At 40.3% G+C, this 19,770-nt stretch overlaps 1 protein-coding gene across 1 annotated transcript in view; it reads left to right on the top strand.

The window, feature by feature from the left end:
* The first annotated feature begins 1,495 nt into the window (after nt 1-1,495).
* CD109 (CD109 molecule) overlaps nt 1,496-19,770 on the top strand; it is an 88,876-nt gene continuing 70,601 nt past the window's right edge. The window contains exons 1-2 of the mRNA XM_067294821.1: nt 1,496-1,709; nt 2,105-2,265. Coding sequence (XP_067150922.1) covers nt 1,615-1,709; nt 2,105-2,265 — 256 coding nt within the window. The 5' untranslated portion in view covers nt 1,496-1,614. The remainder of the gene's footprint in view (nt 1,710-2,104; nt 2,266-19,770) is intronic.

The raw sequence follows: 19,770 nt of genomic DNA, 5'->3' as shown, positions 1-19,770 counted from the left end.
CAATTCCTGGTGCGGTTTGGGAGTTAGCGTGGTCCATGGTCCATGGTCCTACCCAGTAGGAAGTTTGTATGTGGCCACCCCGTTTTGGAGGCTGAGAGAGCTGACTGGTATTGACAGGCACGGTACAGCGTCAGCTGGCCTCCGTGCCAGAGACTGGAAAAATGTGTTCCAGTACCCAAGCAGCTATCCAAGCCTGGGGTGTTTGAGATGGGGCACTAGTTTCTTACAGGCAGCGAGTTAAGGGCTTAGGAATAGCAACAGCAAAACATCTCCCCAACTTCCATTTGCCTCAGCATACATCTTTTCCAGGTGAGGAGCTGCCAAGACTGACTTTCCAGGCACCATCTGTGGTTGCTGTAATCTCACCTCTTCCCTCAATCTACCCTCCCTCCTGTCACTACAAAGACTGGCACACTAAAAAGAATCAGCAGAGGTATGAAAACTTATAAAAGCAAATTTAAAGGAAATTAAAAGACTGCACGAGTACTTAGGATACGGGTAGAACATGGTATTTTTATGTACACTTGCTGTTCATGACTGACTTCCATAAGAACAAAACATGATCAAGAAATGCTTCTATTTAGGGCTATAACTGTGACAATTTTTTATGTTTACGTAACACAATGTAGAATATGCTAGCTCAGCATTTCTAAAGAGACTGATTCAAGTACTGGGTGGAATTTCTAAATGTATTAGACTTGCGCAGGGTTGGAAGGATTCAGATTAATCAAAATGCCGTTAGATGTGTCTAGTCTCCAGAGCTACACTGTACATGCTAAGTGAGAGGAATCTCACGCAAGCTACTTTAATGCACTTTTGGAGTCTGAGAGTGGCTTAGAACACATATGCATACATAACCTTATATTGGGCATAAAGGCCATTCCAGCCAGAGTTACATTACCGACTGGTTCACGCTGAAGTAGCTATGAGGCTCCTGGAGTTTCTGCCAGCGCTGTTGTCCCCATTTGCCACTTGCCTCCAGCCCTGAGTGAGCCCCGTGCCAGCACATCTCAGGCTCAACAAGCCTCTCCAAGTCTCTGCAACGCAAAGCTGTACTATAAACCGGCAGTTTCCAAAAACAGACATGAACTTGCCACTCTGCTCAACACTAGAGGCACAAAACATTACTCTCGGTTGTTTATGAATTCGCATACATCTGAGAATCCCATCCGCTCTCCAGTTACATCGGGTTCAGGGGCGGTGGCGCAGCGGGGTGTGGAGAGCAGAAACGCGCCCGTGGATATGGAGATATATATAATATATATATATTTATATCTGTGTATAACTATACATGCGCTGAGCTGCCCCACGCCTCTCCCTCCCGGGCCGGCCTCGGGAACGCCCCTGCGGGATGCTCCTGCGGCCGCCGGGGCGTGAGTCACGCTCGGGGCCAGCCGCTGCCTCTGCCTTCCCTCCCCCGCTCGGGAAGGCGCCTTCCAGCGCTGCCGCCGCCCAGCCGCTGGGCCGTCCCCGTTCCCGTCCCCGTCCCCGTCCTCGTCCTCGCCGCCGCTGAGCGGGCACGGCGGCGCCGCGGGTGCCGGCTGCGGGCAGGGCACGGCAGGGCACGGCGGGCGGCGGAGCCCCGCGGGCGCGGAGCAGCGCGCACTGAGCGCCATGGCGCGGGGCCGCGGCGCCCCCGGCCGCCTCCTCGTCCTCCTCAGCCGCCTCCTCGTCCTCCTCCTCCTCCTCTGCAGCTCCGCGGCCGCCGGGTATGGGGCGCCGGGGTCGGGGTGCGGGCGGCGGGTGCGCGGGGCGCCGCGGAGCCTGCGCGGGGCAGCGGGCGGCCTCTCGGCGGCTCAGCGCTTCCCTGGAGGCTTTCGTGTGTCCGTGCCCGCCCGTGATTTCTGCCTGCCGGCGTTTAGTTAGGCTGTGCGTAGGCATCCGCTTCCCCGTCAGGAAGGTGTGCTGAGCGCTGCTTCCCTCCAGTTTTCCTGGGTGCTCTCAGTAGTGCTTGATGAGCATCACCTCCAGCCTTCAAAATGCAGTAAGGGGAGTGCAAACGAGTTTTGGTATATGTGTTGTACGTTATTACTTGTACGCTGCCACTTTTTCGATCACATTTCTCTCCCTGGCCCTTTTCCTTCTGCCTGTTTGGATTTTCTAGACCTACGTTTCTGGTGATGGTTCCCTGGAACATCAGGCCTGGGACAAATGTGACTATTGGGATAGCTCTGATGCCAGACAGCCCAGCACAGGTCACCATAAGGGGAGAAGTGATCAAAGATAACAAGACCCTTTTGAGCAGGGAAATGGTCTTTGAGAAAGGTAAGATAACTGCATTGCCCTGGAAAGATTTAGGTTTGCCTCCTCCCACAAAAGTTTCCTTGCTCCCAAAATATCATTGCTACTAAACCGTGTTAAGATACGAACTTTGTTTTACCAAGTGAGAGTCAGGAATGGAAGAATAATCTTGAACTCTGCTTGTTCTGTGTGCAGGTGGACTATTGGGCTGGATAGTGAGTGGTTTGCCTGTGGGTGTTGATAACTCATTGCAAACTCTGAAAATAATCCACCATTAGTGAGGTGTGATGTGATATGGGAATTCTGAGGAGCCTACAAGTACTCTGGACGATTGAATGGGGCCACTGAGAAAGAAGCAGATTGTCACTCTTGTAGGCTTACTGTTAAGATTCAGGGTCCAAGCAAGTGAGAAAATGGTGAAAGCAACAAGTTGATAAAGCATTTGGTCCCAGCTGCTTCTTATGCCCTAAGAAAGGCAGTACCTGAGGGCCAGAAGAAAGCGGAGCTCACCACATGAGACGCTGTTACTTGCAAGTTCTGTGCATGTGAGGAAGCAGAAAGTTTTAAGGATCAAGAACTGAATCCTGAGACAGCTTGGGGATTGAAACTGTAGATGAAAGAGCAGCCTGATTAATTTATGCCCATTGAACACGGGTAGAGAACATTGTGGCAATTCTGCATAGGTAGAGAACTGAGATATCCTGATCACTGCTCCTTTTCATAAAGGCCAGCGGAGAGCAGAAGTGTAGACATGCTGTACTGTCTCTGTCCCACCTGAGAATTCCCCATGTGGGAAAGAAAATCTTTTGTATGAATAATCCAACTTTCAGACTGCATTTGGCTACCAGGCGGGTATGAAGCAATATAAACGAGACCCAAACTCTAGTATTTTATTTGTCTGGAAGCGGTGTGAGGTCTTAGAAAAATCTACCTTACTGTATTGAATTTCTTCTTCATTGCTGTTGCCTGATATTTCTATTAATGAACTATAGTTAATATAAATGCATTATTTGGAAGGATCACACCTTTGTTTCAAAGTCTTCAGGAAAGCCCACCTTTCTCCTCTATCTGCATAGGAGACTGAGGCTTTGAGTGTGATGGAGTACATTTGACCATATCAGAAATGTCAGGGCCCCATGATGCAAAAATGCATATCTGATCTAAACTCTTCTTGCCATTTCAAATTTTCTGAAGAAGTTTTCCAAAACCGTGCACTGGCAGATTTTACTTCCAGTTGGGTATTATTCATCCACCCTAATTCTATATTGGATCAGGTATGTGTTCTCCTGTAGCCAATGTCAAAGCATAAAGCTGAGATAGAGTTCTTGTTGTGCTCTGGCTAATTTAAACAAAAATGTCTAAGTGCTCATTTCAGTTTCAAATCAAATTTATACTGCTCATCTTATAGTGTCCAAATCTGATACCAATGATTGTGGTGATCTAAGCCTAAGGTTTTAGGAGGACTGATTTGCTAGCACCAAAAATCTGCATGCAAGTAAAATAGACTGGTTGTCAGGCCTAAGGTCCTTGATTGTCTGTTTTCATGACATACTACATCCCACATTTCCATTTTGCTTATTGAAAAGTGCAGGCCAAGCCTACTGGGCTAGACATAGTGATAGGTTCAGTAGTGGAGAAGGAACATTTTTCTTTTGTGGAGAAAATAACTCACATGCATTATGCAGTTAGTACTGAACTTGTCTCTAAGATGAGCTATTACATACATACTTTTCATCACCTTCGGTGTCAATACTAAGTCAAACACTACTTCTAAGTCAAGCTGATCAAAGCTGTGCTCATGCTGCAGTCCTGTTGAAGAAGGGTGCAACCCTCTGTCTAGGTGACAGAAACAGATTGAAGGTTCTTCACATGGCTTCTCCCTGTGTGCAGCATCATCTCCATACTCTTCGGCCAGAAATTGAACCTGCTCCAAAATTGTGTTATTGTCCACCATTGGTTCTAGATCTCTTGGTCATTAGATGTAAGGAAAAAAGACCCCTGTTGATTTTAATTGTCTTTATCTCAGTTTCTTGACAATGAAGTGCAGGACTCTTAGCCAATAAAAAGGATTTGAGCCCATCCAACTCCATCTGATTGTGCAGATGCCAAAGGGCTTGTTACCACCTGCTCATGAAATTTCCAAGCCAGGGCAGTTGATTTTTCAGCATCATTTTATTTTAGAATATAACTCTTGTTCCCTTCAGTTATATTAACTGAATCCCTTATTTTTTAAAAAAAATTCTTTGTGAATGTCAACCCAATAAAGAGGCAGTCCATGCTGAAAAAATGATTAGTACCAGAATCATTTGAATCATACAGTAATGATTTACGGTGGGATACTTGTTTGGATAAGGACACTTAATTTCATTTGAAAAATAAATCTAGGAAAAGTATAGTTTCATTTGAAAAATCAGCCAGGGAAAAGTTTAAATATGGAAGTAAAGATTTATGTGGTTGCAGCTTAATTTGTGATTTTTTTTTTCTGCCTTCAGCTGTGACCTTGATTAACTGTAAGTTATTGGTAGCGTAAACAAGTCTGTTATCTGAGATTTATTGGTCATTTAAGGGTACAAATATTTGGATAGTAATGGTGTAGATGTGACGTAGCAAATTATGCCTTTTCAATAATTACACAGAAAGTATTGACATAACAGTCTGAGCATGCAGAAAAAAGCTTGAGATAGGTATATTATATTGTTTATCAACTGCTTTACACAGTTTGCCAGAGGCTGAATCCTTTTAAGTTCACAATTCCTCTTCAGAACTTCTCTGACTTTGTTTAGAAAAAGAAAATAACTCATTATTGTTTAAAAAAGAAAAAGCTAGCTTCTTTTCTTTCTCTAACTATTCTGGCTTTTATTTCCTGCTTCTGTTTTGCTTAACATCAAGTCCAGTGAGCCTTGCATGAGCTTCAACCTGTCTGTTGTTGCCCTTTTCAACATTAAAAAGCAGATAGGCAACTGGTAATTTCAAGCATGTGAAAATATGCAGACACAGATGCCTGTACAACTTATAGAACGATGCTTGACACTAGGAGTTGCTAAAGTCAGAGAGACTCATGGGTGATCAGGAACAGGCATAGACATTGTATCAGATGGACGTAAAAGAAGGGGAAATGCTGTAATGCATTGCTTAAATTGTGTGTATTCAATCTTAATCTTGAATCTTCAATTTACCTTTTATATAAACATGAATTTTCCATGCTTTTTTACTTGATAAATGAAACAGCAAAAAAGAAATTGGTACTGAGTATGCAGTGTATTTCCTCTTATAAAAATCTTAAAATTTAGTATGTGGCCATCTGTTTTTTAAAGGCAAGTAATCTGTTAGTCATTTACTTCTTGTGAGCAAATACATAGGCAAAAGTGGTAAGGGCCAGGAGCAAGGAAACTGCTCTGTAACTGAGGATGTAGAGTGAAGGAATATGTCCTAAGAAGCTACATGAATGGATCAATTATGAAGAATTACTTAGGGAGAAAACAATTTGTTAGACTAAGACTCTAAAGCCTTTTAACTGTTTTATAAAGAAAAACAACAACTTTATGGTAAAATACATAGCAACATTGTTGTAGCTATGATAGTCTAAAGATTTAAATGAAACAAGGTTTAGGAAGGTTTTAGTAGGCCAGCTGTTTCAGTTGAAGGAATAAAAACAAACACTTCTTTAGGCACACAAACTCGCCTTTGAATTATGTCACCAGTGCATGGAGTAGTGCCCAGAAGTGTTGTTTTATCTCTCATTTGGGCCCATCAGGTTACACAGAGTGGCTGATACACTGGTATTGATGTTCCTGTGGTGCACATAAATTTGGTACGTTTAATTGCCACAAGTCTGTGCAAAGCGAGTATTGCAGGAGGCAGAGTGTAACTGAAGTTACTGGCCATGCTAAGTACCCAGAGAGCTGGAACTGATTGCCTGCCTTGGTTAGGGTGCAACATTCATTGGCTGTGTTGCTTAAGCTGTCTCATTTGTGCTCTGTGTTTTTCCTTGCATTGTGACAGCAGAAGCATGCAGGTGATTAACTGCTTTGTGGAACTGATCTGACTGAAAAATCATGTTTTTATTTTGTTAAATATTTTTTTAGGCAGCCAGGTTTCCTGACTTGGTGTGCAAACATTTGTTATGGTACAACTGAGACGATGCAGAGTTGGGAATTGGATGCTGAGGGTGGATGACAGGCTGAATACACCTTATTTATTAATGCTGTTTAATCTTGCAGGCTCAGTTCAGAAGTGTACCTCAGCATGAGAATTATTGCATACCTGTTGAACAACGTGCATCTGCAATTGCTTAACGTTTAGTGTGTGCTCTGTTTCTTTGGCAGCAGCTCAGCATGGTACATGTGCATGTCTTTAAATTTGTGAGTTAGCTCCATAAAAGGATCTTGTTGAATTAGAAGCACAGTTAGTTTTTCTTTATATAACATAACTCTTGCTTTCTACAAGAAACATTTGCCTTCTAATGGTTGATAAAATGTTCACCATTTAAAAATAGCTATACATGGAATTTGGAGTTCTGAGTGATTCTTGGGAAGACTATGAGGAAAAGACTGTAGCAGCGTAGCATGGTCTACATCTTTCTCTTGCTTTTCATATGACAGAGGGAACAAAAATATATTTATTTAGAAGTTGCTAGTCTGTATTCTCTGGAACAAGTGAGGAAAAAGGTGTGTGTGTGTGTGCGCGTGCGCGCACATTTAAACAAGTGCTGATATTCTGACCTTGGATTAACATATCAGAGTCCAAATGTACTGTAGCAAAGGAGACTGTCTAAAATCAATGTTTTGGTACAGAAATTAAGTTAATTAGATTAATTGTAGTGCAAACAGACCCACTGAACTTCTGTAAGCAAGATATCCATGCTACAGGTAAACTTTGTGTGAGCAAACACAACAAAGAAAATGTCAGTGTGTCACCAGGAGAGAATAGTTTCCATTATCTGCATCAGACCCAAGGAAAAACAAAAGCAATAACTGAAGCTGTATCCATACACCATATCAAACCGTGACACATTTTCTGTGAGGCTGCAATATCAGAAAAATCCTCACCCCAGTTAAAAATGACTGCAGAAGATCATAATGGCTTAGACACAATTTGAGCTGTTGGTTTTTCTGGTCAACAAGTAAAAATGCTGGGAATAACAGAAAGGCAAGTTAAATTTTATGGATGAATGGTTTGATTTTCAGTGATTACTGTGTAGGGTGACTCTCATTATGTGTATTAGTCCAGTGGTGGATCAATAAAAATCTGATATGAATTGGCAAGAAGAACACACGAAGGGAACAAATAAAACTAGCATGAACTAAAGTATTAGAGACCCTCCTCTGCCTCTAAGGGACAAAGAGAGTATGTGAAATACATGTGTAAAAACTAGCTGTTAACCTGGGCTGCTAATTTAAGTGTCACAAGGAAAGCATGAGTTCACACAGTGCCATCAGATCCAAAGTCAGATCACAAATGTGAAGTGTCTTGTGAAGATAGGAGTACTGCTGCTGCATGGAGCCAGCAATCACTGTGATGATAATGTGCTAGAAAAATACCACTTCCCCCCTGCCAGCCCCAATCAGAACTGAGGGCAATTTCAAAATTACTGTAGGTCAGCCACCTTTGCAGTAAACATGTTTGCCTCTTCAGCCAGGCCAAAGTTTATAATAAAGTTGCCCACAAATGCAGTTTTTAGGAAAAAAGATGCCAACAGCCACATGGATTCAGCTATATAGCACATAATATTTGCAAATAATGCTTCCATAAATTACAACACAGCAGTTGGAAAGAAAAATCAAAAAGGACTGTTGTCTCCCAGGGTTTGCTACACAAACAGTGCCATATGTGTTAGTATATAAGTGAGCCTTATACTTTAATCCAGAGAAATTCTGACCGATCTGTTTTCCTTACTGACACTTAAATAACATGGAAACAGCATGTAGCATATATGATGAAAAGCAAATTAAATTTAAAAAATGCTTTAACCTGTAACAAGGTGTCATCATTTACCTGATTGCACAAGTGGATTCTCAGAGTAAGATTTAGTTAAAGTTTCTTGTACTTAAGGCACAATTTAATGTATTTAAGGCACAGTGAAGTTAGACCTACTTTGTGAACTGAAGAATCTAGTTTAAAATAGGCTTCCATAGTTTGGGTTCCCTGTAAATGATCTGTAAGTTTTAACTGATTAGCACTGCTCTTCTGTATATCTTCTAGAGTAGAATAAACTTATTTGTTAACAGAGGTAACTCTGAGCTAGAGTGTGGTAAAATACTCAGCTAAGATTTATGAAACATGACAGAGTTTGAGAGAATGTCTGTCAAGCTCAGACATGTGGTGATCATCCATATAGACACTGGAAAGTCTGCTTTTGCCAAAAGGGAAAATTTGCTTTAAGCAGAAGGTGTGTTTTGCATACTTAATAGTATGGTTCTGCCCACATCAGTATGTGAAATGATGAAAAACACAAGGAATAGTAAGTTGTAAGATAACAGCTAAATTAGAATGAATAGTGCAAATATGCATGTCGCTTTTGTTAACCTTAATTTGCCTCTGTTTGTTATTTCTGAATAAAGTGACTGACCCATTGCTGGATACAAAATTTATCCTGAAACTTTGAGTGAAGTGAAGGATTTTGCTGACAGCTCAGTAGAGCAGCTCCTTTTCCCCTACTTCTGTGTGAATGACTAAAAAGCGAAACCGCAGGAGAGCAGGAGTACCATGTCTTCATGTCTATAACCTCCACCTTCAAACATATGCATAACTATTCCTCATGAAAAATAATTTATCACATAGTCAACAGATAACCTACACAAAATCAGAGCACGGGAAAAGTTTTGGGGAAAGACGTATTGGGACTGGATTTGGAGACAAGGGAACTACTAGAGAAAAGGGCTCTCTGTTACAGACTTTCATATTGCTGGAATAGATAAAAAAAGAAATACAGGTTTCTGTGGCTGTTGTTGAGTCCATACTAGTTTATCGGTAACAGGCCATTAAGTAGATTGCAGAAAAATGGAAGTAACATACCTGTCCTATACTGCAGCTATATGTTACTGATTGGATGGTGTTTGAGACTTCAGGGGAAGAGTCCTTCTCCAGCTTATGACTGGCACATTTACACATGCCTCTCTACATGAGGTCGTTCTGGTCTCCACCTTCTTCACTAGTATCCAGCTGAAGAACAAGTGTTACAGACTATTTCACAGAGCCTTAGAAAGCGAACAGGATGGAGTAACTGTGTCATAGCAGAAATCATGGCAGAGGGGCAATTCTTACAGAGAAATGAATATTGCGCAAACCTGTGTGTGGAGCTTCCCATTGCTTCTGTGAACTGAGAGGGCATTACAGATCTTAGGGAAGAGAGAGAAAAGCAAAGTAAAGGCTGTGAATTTGGAAAAAAAGTGTTGCAAAGAGAGGGAATTGTGAGGTAAGATTCTATCAGAAACCAGAAAGACAGGAAGCAAGGGGAGAAATTCCTTAAGGAATCTGTATTAAAAGGATAAGTGCACATATCCCTAACATAACAGAAGGGATCTTATCACTGCTCAGGAAACAACAAAAAAAGGAAAGAAAAGAACAGAAACTAAAAATGAGATCAGATTACAAAGGTTGAGCATAAAAGAATAGCATGGATATGAAGAGACTAAATTGGAATGGCCAAAGCATGCATAAGAAAGAATGTAAAGGATAATGAGGCAAATTTTTTAAATACAACATTAGTAACAGGAAGACTGGCAAAGGACGTGATTCACCAATCACTGAGAAAGGCATTGGTCAATGATGCTGAGAGGCAGTAAGTGTTGAATCTTCACTAAAAGAATCAATTGTGATACGACCATTAACACAATTAACTGCTGTGAAAAGAGGTAAGAACTAAGGTGACAAAAGAGTAATCTGGTGCTCGACCTGATGAAATTGCCTATAGAATATCTAGGAAATTGGCTGAAATTTTTTTTAAAACTGCTAGTGAATTTTTGAGAGCTTGGATGAGGAGAGAGATGCTGGAAGATTGGGAAAATGCAGATAAAAAGGATTTAATGATGGGCTGACAGGATTTATAGACAGAGAGGAAGTAGGTTATGGTTATATCTTGATTTTAGTAAGACTTTTGATACTGTATGGCACGACATTTTCATAAAACAGCGAGGGAAATATGAACAACATGAAATTGTCATTAAATAAATTTGTAACTTGTTCAAAAATACTATTCACAAAGTAGGTCTAAATGGTTCACTCTCAAACTGAAAGTGGTTTGCCCTGGAACTGTACTGTTCAGTATTACTGACATGGATGAAAAAATGGTATGTTTATAAAATTAGTGAAGGGGTTGCAAGGATGCTGAGAAACAGGATTAGAGAAATGATTTGGGTGATTCAGGGTGACCCTAGGGTGACTCTGTAGGGCAAAATGCACAGTGCTGCACTTTGGGAGAAATAAAAGAGTGTACAATTACTGGATGAGAAACATAACTAGGCAGAAGTACTGCAGAGAGGATCTTGGGGTGTTAAAGGGTGTTGCAAGTGGTATGGTGCTCAGAAAGAAAACAAATGCTGTACTGGAATGTATAAACAGAAATATTTTCTGTAAAATATAAGGAAGTATTTAGTAGTCTTCACAACTCTAATTAGGCCTCCTGTGGAATACTGTGTCTGATTTTTGGAATACTGTGTCTGATTTTGGTCAGTTCTCAAGGAGGATGTGAACCAACTGGAGAAATTCTAGGGAAGAGCAGAGAAAAAGATCAGAGATCTCTCAGGAGACACTCTTCAGATGTCTCTCCTTGACTACTATTGGAGATAGAACTGTGGGCTAAGTGGGCTTTTGATTTGACCTTGAGAGTCTCTTTTTACAGTCTGGAAACCTTTGAGGAAAGATTGGAGGAACTGGGGTCAAGTCTCTGCAGAAGAATGCTATACGTTTGGTATCACTCTTCAGGTATGCAAAAGGTAGCTTTAAAGAGAAAGGGGTAGGAGCTGAGAGTGGATCTCAAAATGGGTGTAGGGCGATGTACTTAATGACATCTACTTTACAAGAAATCCTAACTGGTGCTGAGGATTATAGAATTGCCATCAGAGGGAGGAAACAATTGGAAAATTAATGGTTCTCCAGTCGTACACAGGTGACTTGTTTTTGTGAGAATCTTATGACTATCTGCATTGGCATTGCTGGTTCCCATGCTCTGCTTTTTTTGGCTGTTTGTGAAGGCAGATACAAGATCCCATCTGCAGAGATTGAATAGCACATGGCAATAGAGAATGCCGGTTCATTTAGATTTGCTCCAGTCTAGACAAGTATTTGCACAGAAAAATATGGACTAAAGTGACTGGCTCCTTGTCCCCTCCTTCTCCAGTTTGCTGGAGGTGCAGCTGTGAGGCCCAGGTGCTTGTTTTATATGGTTAGGGAATTACATTGCCTTTATTTACTGATGAAGGAAGTGTTTGGTAATATTTTTATATAACTAAATAATTTTGAGGTCTCAAAAAATATGTGGCCTTGTCATCCATGGACTTTGAATGTCTTCCAGAAAATGGAAGAAAACCGATACAAAAACAAACCTTCTTCTTTCACTGGCTCTAAGAGGAAACTTAAATAGTGCCTGAATGTCTTCTTCCCAGTGAATGAATTTATAAGGTGACTTGATTTTGGAATTTTGCTCCAATTGTAGACATCCTCATGGTATTAATACCACCAAATCTCTGACATAAACAAGTCTATCCACATTTTGTCCAAGTATCATTCCCCTCTATTATATATTCCCCTCTATTATAAATAACTGCAGCTGCTGCAAAGTGTGGTTACAGTGGTTTTGTCTGTGTATGTTATCCATTCGGTTGTCTGTAAAATAATGACGGCCAACAGTACCTTGAAAGCAAGGTTTACAGACAGATGCTTGTGAGTTTGCATGTTCATATATAGTCACTGAGTGAAAAGTAAATGAATGAAATGAATTTCCAATTTAATTGTGTAAAGGCTTAGGTCTGAGATTATTCTAAATTGCCTGCATAGTTTCATAGACTGGATTGAAAATCAAGAAAGTTTTCTCTGTTGTATTCAAAACTTGTCTTCCTAACAGTTGTAATTTATATTTCATAGGAATATAGTTGTGTTAGCTGGATATAGTAAGTAGTGTTAGGCTCTGACAGGCAATGTGCATAACAAAAAGTCCATGGACAGCTCTTAGAGGCTTATCTCAGGAGTAAGTTGGAAAGAGCTTCCGCTTGTTTTTTAGTGCCTGGGATGGTAGCTGTGGGCGTAGCTGTAAGAAGTTCTCTGACAGTTTAGCTCTAGAAGTATGAAGCTGTTCCATTTTCCTACCCAGCATGCATTGTCTCACATAAACTGGAGAGGATTTTAAGTATGGTGTTCTTGCAGCTGACCGCTCTCTGACCGCTCAGCTGAAAATGGTAATCATGTGGTCTGTAGACTTAGTTGTTTTACTTTAGAAAACCGAGCTGAGAGTTAAATGTCTGAATTATGACCTAAGCCTTAAAAAAAAACAAAACTAAAGCACTCATCAACCCCTAAAAAACAATGAATATTGTGGCCAGAAGAGCAGAAAAAACAGTGTTTGCCTGTGAAATGGGATTCTGGAGGAAGGGAGGAGTACAAGTGAAGAGTTGCCCAATATCTACAATGTTTGCATGTTTGAGGGAAATGGGACATTGTGGTATTCCTCAGGGGTGGATCCAGCCATAATGGTGAGAGGAGAAGGGCTAAACTGGTAAATGGGACAAGCAGAGAGATGATGAGCAGTGCAGTACCACAACTCCTTTGCCACATGAAGTAGCATATGAAAGGCATAGGGAATGCCATTGTGAGTTGGGGCTGAGAAAAGGCGGGGCAGTACCCCTTTTCTGTTATTTTATCCATACCTTCTGGTAAATCTGTGCCCATTCTTTTCTGACTGTGAATGTTTCTTGTTGTGCTTTCTAAAGTTGGATTCACACCACTATTATGATAGCGGAGCAAAAGTGTAAGAGGGGAGAAAAAGAGCTTATTTGGACTTGGCTGGAGAAGAATTTTTGTCATGCTTGTCCTGGTTGCCAGAAAAATATCCATCTACTCTGCATAGAAAATGGAAGCTAAAACTTGCTAGCTACTGCAAAATTTGGTAAAACTTGGCTCAAATCACTGAAACATCTACAGATGTAGCCTTTCTTCTATTCTCCAGAGATACAGTGCCAGACCTCTTGACTGGACCTTCAGATTATTAAGTCTAGTCCAGTTTGGATTGTTCCTTTTGTCCCTTTACCCCTTTCTTCATAAACAGAGCTGCTACTGTGTCTCTCTCCCTTTATAATTACTGAGTGGTTTTAGTCTCCCAAATTGCAAAAAAGACTGAAAAGGATAAAGTGGCAGTGGGAATGGGGAGTAGGTAGTAATGAGTGGCTGTGGAAGGAAGGGGTCATAGTGCTCTGGTGGACAGGAGAGGTTTAGGAGGCTTTGTGGAGCAAGTATATACTCCTTTACTCCAGGCCTGTTGGCTTCATTTGGCTTTGGATGACAGCCTGTATTCTGATGTCCACTAGCAATCTGTATTACATGTGTTTGATTGCTCTATTGCATCTCCTGGTAACAACTGGTCCAAATTTATCCATAACTTAATAGCAGTGGCTCATATTGTATCTTTTGGGTTATTTGCATAAGTAATTGGTGATGATTTGGGTGCTAATTTAGAATAATAGTATAAGACATGTAAAGAAAACTGCAAACTCAACAGATCAAGTATTTTTGTAGGCTTCATTTTATGAAGAAAAGTTATTTTTCTCTCCTGGGACAGTTTAACCCTTTATATTTATTTAGGCTGTGAAAACCTTACAAATGTTGTATTTGGCTATGTCACAGTAATTAACAAGGACTTCTATTTTTTTTGGAAAATGCAGAAATAGTATATGTTTCAGATGAAAAAAAATCTGGAAGGACACTGAAGAACAATGTTTTTTTTCACTTCCTTAATATTAAAGTCTTTTGAAATAGGCTCCTCATTAGAAAAAATTCCATTTACCACTGTAAAGAAAATACTTTCCTGTAAACACTTTTTAAACATGGATATGTGAACACAGCTGCCAGAAGGAAGACATGACATCATTTCAGTAAATCAGTCTGAAGTGGTTCCAGTTATTTCCAATTTTTCCTTTCTCTAACAGGATTAAGAACAAATGAGGACATAGGTAGAAAAGGTTAAGTGAGAAAGTCTGTTTGTAGAGACATCTGCCAGATAAGCTTCAATATAGAGTTAAGATTAAGTTTGTTTAAATTAGTTACTGGCTTAAATGCTGTTGTACCGATTTATATTGGCACAAGTTCTGGTTTACTGTGCCAGGTCACAAATCCATATTTCTATCCTTTTAAGGGAGTGGAAGCTGAAACTGGTGTGCTTATATTTGTTTAGATATAATTAATTAATTTACAAGATACCAAATCTAGGGGAATTCCAGTTCTGTAGAAATACTAATTTTTTCTACATTTATTTTAATCCCTGATTAAGTATAACTGCTTGGCCCTCTGCCTTGACCACATTTCTCCTGATGACGCTCACTATGTGGCCCCTACAGTGGACCGTGCCATTCAGAGAAAAGACATATATTTGGAGATCCCTGGCAGGCTGTAGGGCATAGAGATTCAGACCACAAGTTCTGTGAAGCCATACCAGGGAAACAGTTTTGTGTTGAGATTATTTGAAATGAAACACTGAAAACATAGATTGATCATCTCTTTTTGGAAAATCACTCTGAAGGAGCATTTGCAGCTATGCCTGCTGCTGGTATTTGCAGCTTAAGAATAAGCGACAGAAGTTCCTGGATTTTGGTAGGGCCAATAAAATGGAAAGAACGTAAGATGCTGTCCTTTGTAAAGCCCTACTTTTATAAGTATGAGAAAGATTCATGATTTTGTCTTTGTAGATTTTTTTTTTCCTATTTCCTCTAATAATAATAAGACTGTTAGTCCTCCAAAAAATAGTAGAGTGGCAAAGTACCTTAAAAAGATCATTTAATTTCCCACTGCCATCTGTGCTGGTGATATCTCACTACCATACTGGCTTTCATCCTTCTTCTACAGGAATATCATGAATGCCAAGGACTCTGAGGAAGAGGAAGCAGGAGAATGTGGGTTTTATTTCCTTTGTACTGTATTAATTCAGTGCAGTAGTTATTCAATAAATACAGTACAAGCTTCAGGAATTCTGCTGAGTGAAGTGTCTGAGTGGTGACAAGGGATGTTCTTTCTTGACATGTCATGTGATTTCTGGATTGTTTTCTTACCTTCCTCAAGGTCAGTCTGGAATAGACCACTGATTTTTTCCTGCCTCCTCCTACAACTAGGGCATGGCTCCCATCTGGGAGTCGTCTTTAATAAATTCTTTGCAGTAGCAGAGACCCTCTCCCTCACCTGGTCTTTCCCCTCTGTGGCCTGTTGCATGTTGTGCCCATTAGTCCTCTCTTACAGAGAACTGACATGTAATGAGTCAGGACAAGTGTTTTGTCATCTGTGGTGCTTGGTGCATGTGGAGTGTTTTTTCTGGGCTCCTTTCTAAACCTGACTTCTATAGCCTGGAACTGATTTCCTGTAACTGTTGGGAGTTGTGTTTAATAACTGAAGTGATCCCTTGCAAGTCTTATGTGCTGTAGGAGGGAGGCAACTTTTGTTCTTTGTGAAGACAGTGCACTTGATTGATGTCTTGTGTGCACAAGTGTTGCACATCGTACTGAGGTAAGAGTCCAGCGACATTGTAACAGAGGTTCCAGGAGAGCAATGTCACGTTAGCTGTTGGAATGAGGTTAATTCCTCATAAATGTGACATTACTATACTATTAAATATAACTTTAGTTCACCAAACAGCTGAAAGAATGTAGGCGATTTCAGCAATTCAACATTGGGGTAAAGACAATCTTTTGCCTACCGATCTCATTTGAGAACGTCCTTAGCCATCCCTAGATGTAACTGAGTGGAGCTCAAGGGGATTGCAGCTCAGAAGTCTGGGAGAACATGGGAAAAACTTGCATGACGAGAAAACTCACAACACCTGAGTTTTGGATCTGCCCACACTGCTTAACTCCTAACAAAATAATTATGTAGTGATATGAATGGAAATTCATAGTGCCTCAGAGTCTGGTTTATGATTTTCACTGTCTGGGAATGAGGCAGGCCTTCTGGCTTTATCGAGGGAGCTAAGGAGACTGTACCTCTCTTGCTAGCACTATTTCATGAGGTAAATGCTTTTTGAGTTACACAAAGGGGAAGTGGCTGTGATTTATATGTCTCTCCTCCCTGACTGCTTCTCCATCTGCATCATGGCTATATCTGGCTCAGACCTGACGATAGGTCTCTTAGGTACATGGAAGAAACTCACTGTTTCTAGTATCATCCTATCTTCACCACTGCTAGCAGTGCACGACCTACGTGCAAGTGGTTGCCAGAGCCCCATTTGCTCAGGGATCATGTCATTAATTTTGTGCTGAAAATAGCTCCTGGAACCAGTCACAATCTGTAACTAGACTCTCATTCTTGTTAGCATCAGTGCTGCTAAAATGGTGCTACCTATAACTTTACATGCTTTAGCTTTATTTTTTGGTGTAAGCAAGGCTCTCCTGAGCTTTCAAATTCTAACTCTGATAGTAACATCATGCTGTGCCTCACTTTGTGTTTGGGGTACAGCGTATGGAACGTGGGCATAATAATAAGGCTTATTTAAAGTTTGAAAAGCTCTGAGATTTTTTTGTTCTGCATGTTAGTTATCAAAATAGGTGGATTTAGGAAGGTGCTGGAAAATCATTCTTCTGATCAGAAAGTTGGAAGGTGCCTGCTCCTGTGCTGTGTAAGGTTGCTTTGAAAGTTATTACATGCTGTGCAGAATGCTGGGCCGCAGTTCCATTCAGTGCTGTGCCCTTGTACTGGGAGTGTGCTAGAGCATTTGCATTAGTGTGAGTAATGATGGAAATAGAAACTCAGTGGTGTGGGCTTTGGCGTGAATACCAGATTTGTGTATGGGGTCTCCCAACATACTGAAGCCTGTTCTTCTGCTATAACCATTGCTATAATTATCTGTGCTAGGTAGATTAAAGCTAGTGTAGCAATATTTATTCATGTGGATATAGACTCAGACACATGTAGTAAATACAGCTAAGTTTCTCTTTTGTTAATAAATGGTTATTAGCAGTGATAAAGTTTTTTTTTTCTGGTGATGCTGTTTTGTTGGCTGTGGCCATACAAAATTCAGCTTCACCACAGCCTTGTTCACACACTTTATCATACAGAGGGACACGAACTAGAGAAGAGTTGTACTCTCAGTATACAACTGGGCAAAATTTCAGGAGGCAATTTTATCCTGTTTCTATTGTTGCTAGTTGTCCTACATCCAGCCTCTTTTATCAGTGAAATATCATAGTCCCTTAAAGAAATTCTTCCTAGTTAACAATAAATCTGTTTCTCATCAGTTAGGAAGAAATAAATTTCCTATAGATAAAATCATGTCTCTTTCAATAGGATTATTTGGGCACAGAGTTCTTTTTTGTAGATGTTGGGAATAAATATGTCAGTAAGTCAAGAAAGGGGTTTACATTACCAAAAAATGGGTATTCTGCAAGAGTCTCTAAAATCCCTCTTCTGTAGGTGGCAGTTCTCCAATTGTCTCATGTGCCAAGCAACCTTAGCAGAGCTTGGGGCTCCCTGCCATTGTGCGCTAGGCCAGAACGTCCTCTGTGCTTGCTAGTGAGAAAAGAAGTGTGTATTTTGTCTGAGACTTCTGGCTGGTGAACCTCAAAGGCCTGTGGGGCTGTTCATGGTCTACAACTGCATGAGCCACTTGTCAAGTGAAAAGAACAAATACAGAGGGATGATAGGAAAAAAATGTGGCTCTAACGGTAGCATAAACATGTTATGGAAAGAACTGTGTTGCTTAGTACCAGATTCTACCCATGCTACTTAAGCTTCTGAAGACCAGAATGAAGTATTGAAGTGTGCTACCCACAACCTCATTTTCAGGATGTGAGTCATTTGGTTTAACCCAGGTTATAATTTGAATGGATGGAGCATGCTGGATGGGACTTTAACTCTCTAAAGGCAGGCAAGACATACTGATTTCAATTCATGGGTACTTCCTTCTATTTTGTTCACAGGTCAGTTATTTGCTTCATCATTGAAAGTGTTTATGTCCAGGATCAAGAAACAGAACATTACTTTTTTTCAGGTACAAGAAGGCCAGTCTTGACATTCTTCCAGGAAAGAAAAGATCCCTCTAAGTCAATAGCAGATTAGTCACAGTAAAATTTTCAGAATAAAACCATGTGTTTTAAGAGACAGGAAAAGATAACAGAATAGTCAAACTGAGTTTTTTCTTTTTTAATCGTCACAGTGATAAAATTCAGCTGCCTGTATAAGGCAGCTCTGCGAGGACAGCACTTCTGTTTAGAATATATGTGTTTAGGGACACTGCTATAAACCCATCATTTTTAGGAAATATAAAAAGGTGTAACTGAAAGGAAATTGCAAAACAATTCTGTAGATGCACATGAAAAATGAATCTTGCTGTCTCTGTACTACTGGTGTAAATTTTACAGTGGTAATTAGGAAATTATTTAAATGTATTTTTGTCACTAAAACTATCAATTATATGTGAATACTCATGAGCCATAGATTTTATGAGCAAGTAGATGCCACTTTATTCCAACGTCAGCAAAAAAGCCCATAGAAAACAAAAAGATCAGTTGGTAGAACTGAGATATGAGAGGTTATGATACTGAGAGGTGTCACCATTAAAATCAGCAAAAGAAAATACATAATTCAGATAAAGCTATGGCACTTATGACTTCAAGATGTAATGGAATCCAGGAGTTCAACTGCAGATTATGAAAATATATATGGCCATATTATCTATAATGGTTAAAATAATAATTTATATTAACCCACATGCAGTAATATGTTATATACTTGCTCCCATGATGATGTAATGCTGTGAGAATAGTTAATTCCATTGCTTGGGGTGGTAAATCTGTGCATGGTTTTGAAAATTTAGACCTTTATCTGAGTTGCAGACTCAATAGGGAATCGCAAGTCAAGCGAGATAGAAGATTGAATGGACTGTCAAGATGTTTCAGTGCATGTGAGTGTAAAAGAAAACGTTCTATTAGGGAACAGTGTTTTGGGTGCTGTAGCTATATTTACTTTTATTAGCCTTTTTCTTAATCTGAGACTGGTATTTAGTCTTAAATCATCATCTTTATGCCATGTTGCCGTTTGTACTGTGATGTGGTAATTTTGGAGATGTGTGATGGTTACTTTGGGAGAATTAATATATGTCTTAGGAATTATGAAAGAGGGCAGTTGCCTATGATTTGAGATTTCAAGAACTAATTTATAATGTATTAATACAATATATTGCATTAAGAAAATACCCAGACCACATCATTGGGTTTTCTGCCATTGGGAAAAGAACCTTCAAGTGGAAGACATGGATATCTGCTCCCAGCAAACGAAGAAGTAATACTACTACAGCCCTACCTGGAGTTCATACTTTTGCAGCCCTGCAAAAGTTGACACACATCT

Source organism: Apteryx mantelli, chromosome 3 (genome assembly GCF_036417845.1).
Source record: "Apteryx mantelli isolate bAptMan1 chromosome 3, bAptMan1.hap1, whole genome shotgun sequence".
NCBI classification, from domain to species: Eukaryota; Metazoa; Chordata; class Aves; order Apterygiformes; family Apterygidae; genus Apteryx; species Apteryx mantelli.
The sequence above is the reverse complement of the archived record's forward strand: the minus strand, read 5'-3'. Positions and strand labels throughout refer to the sequence as shown.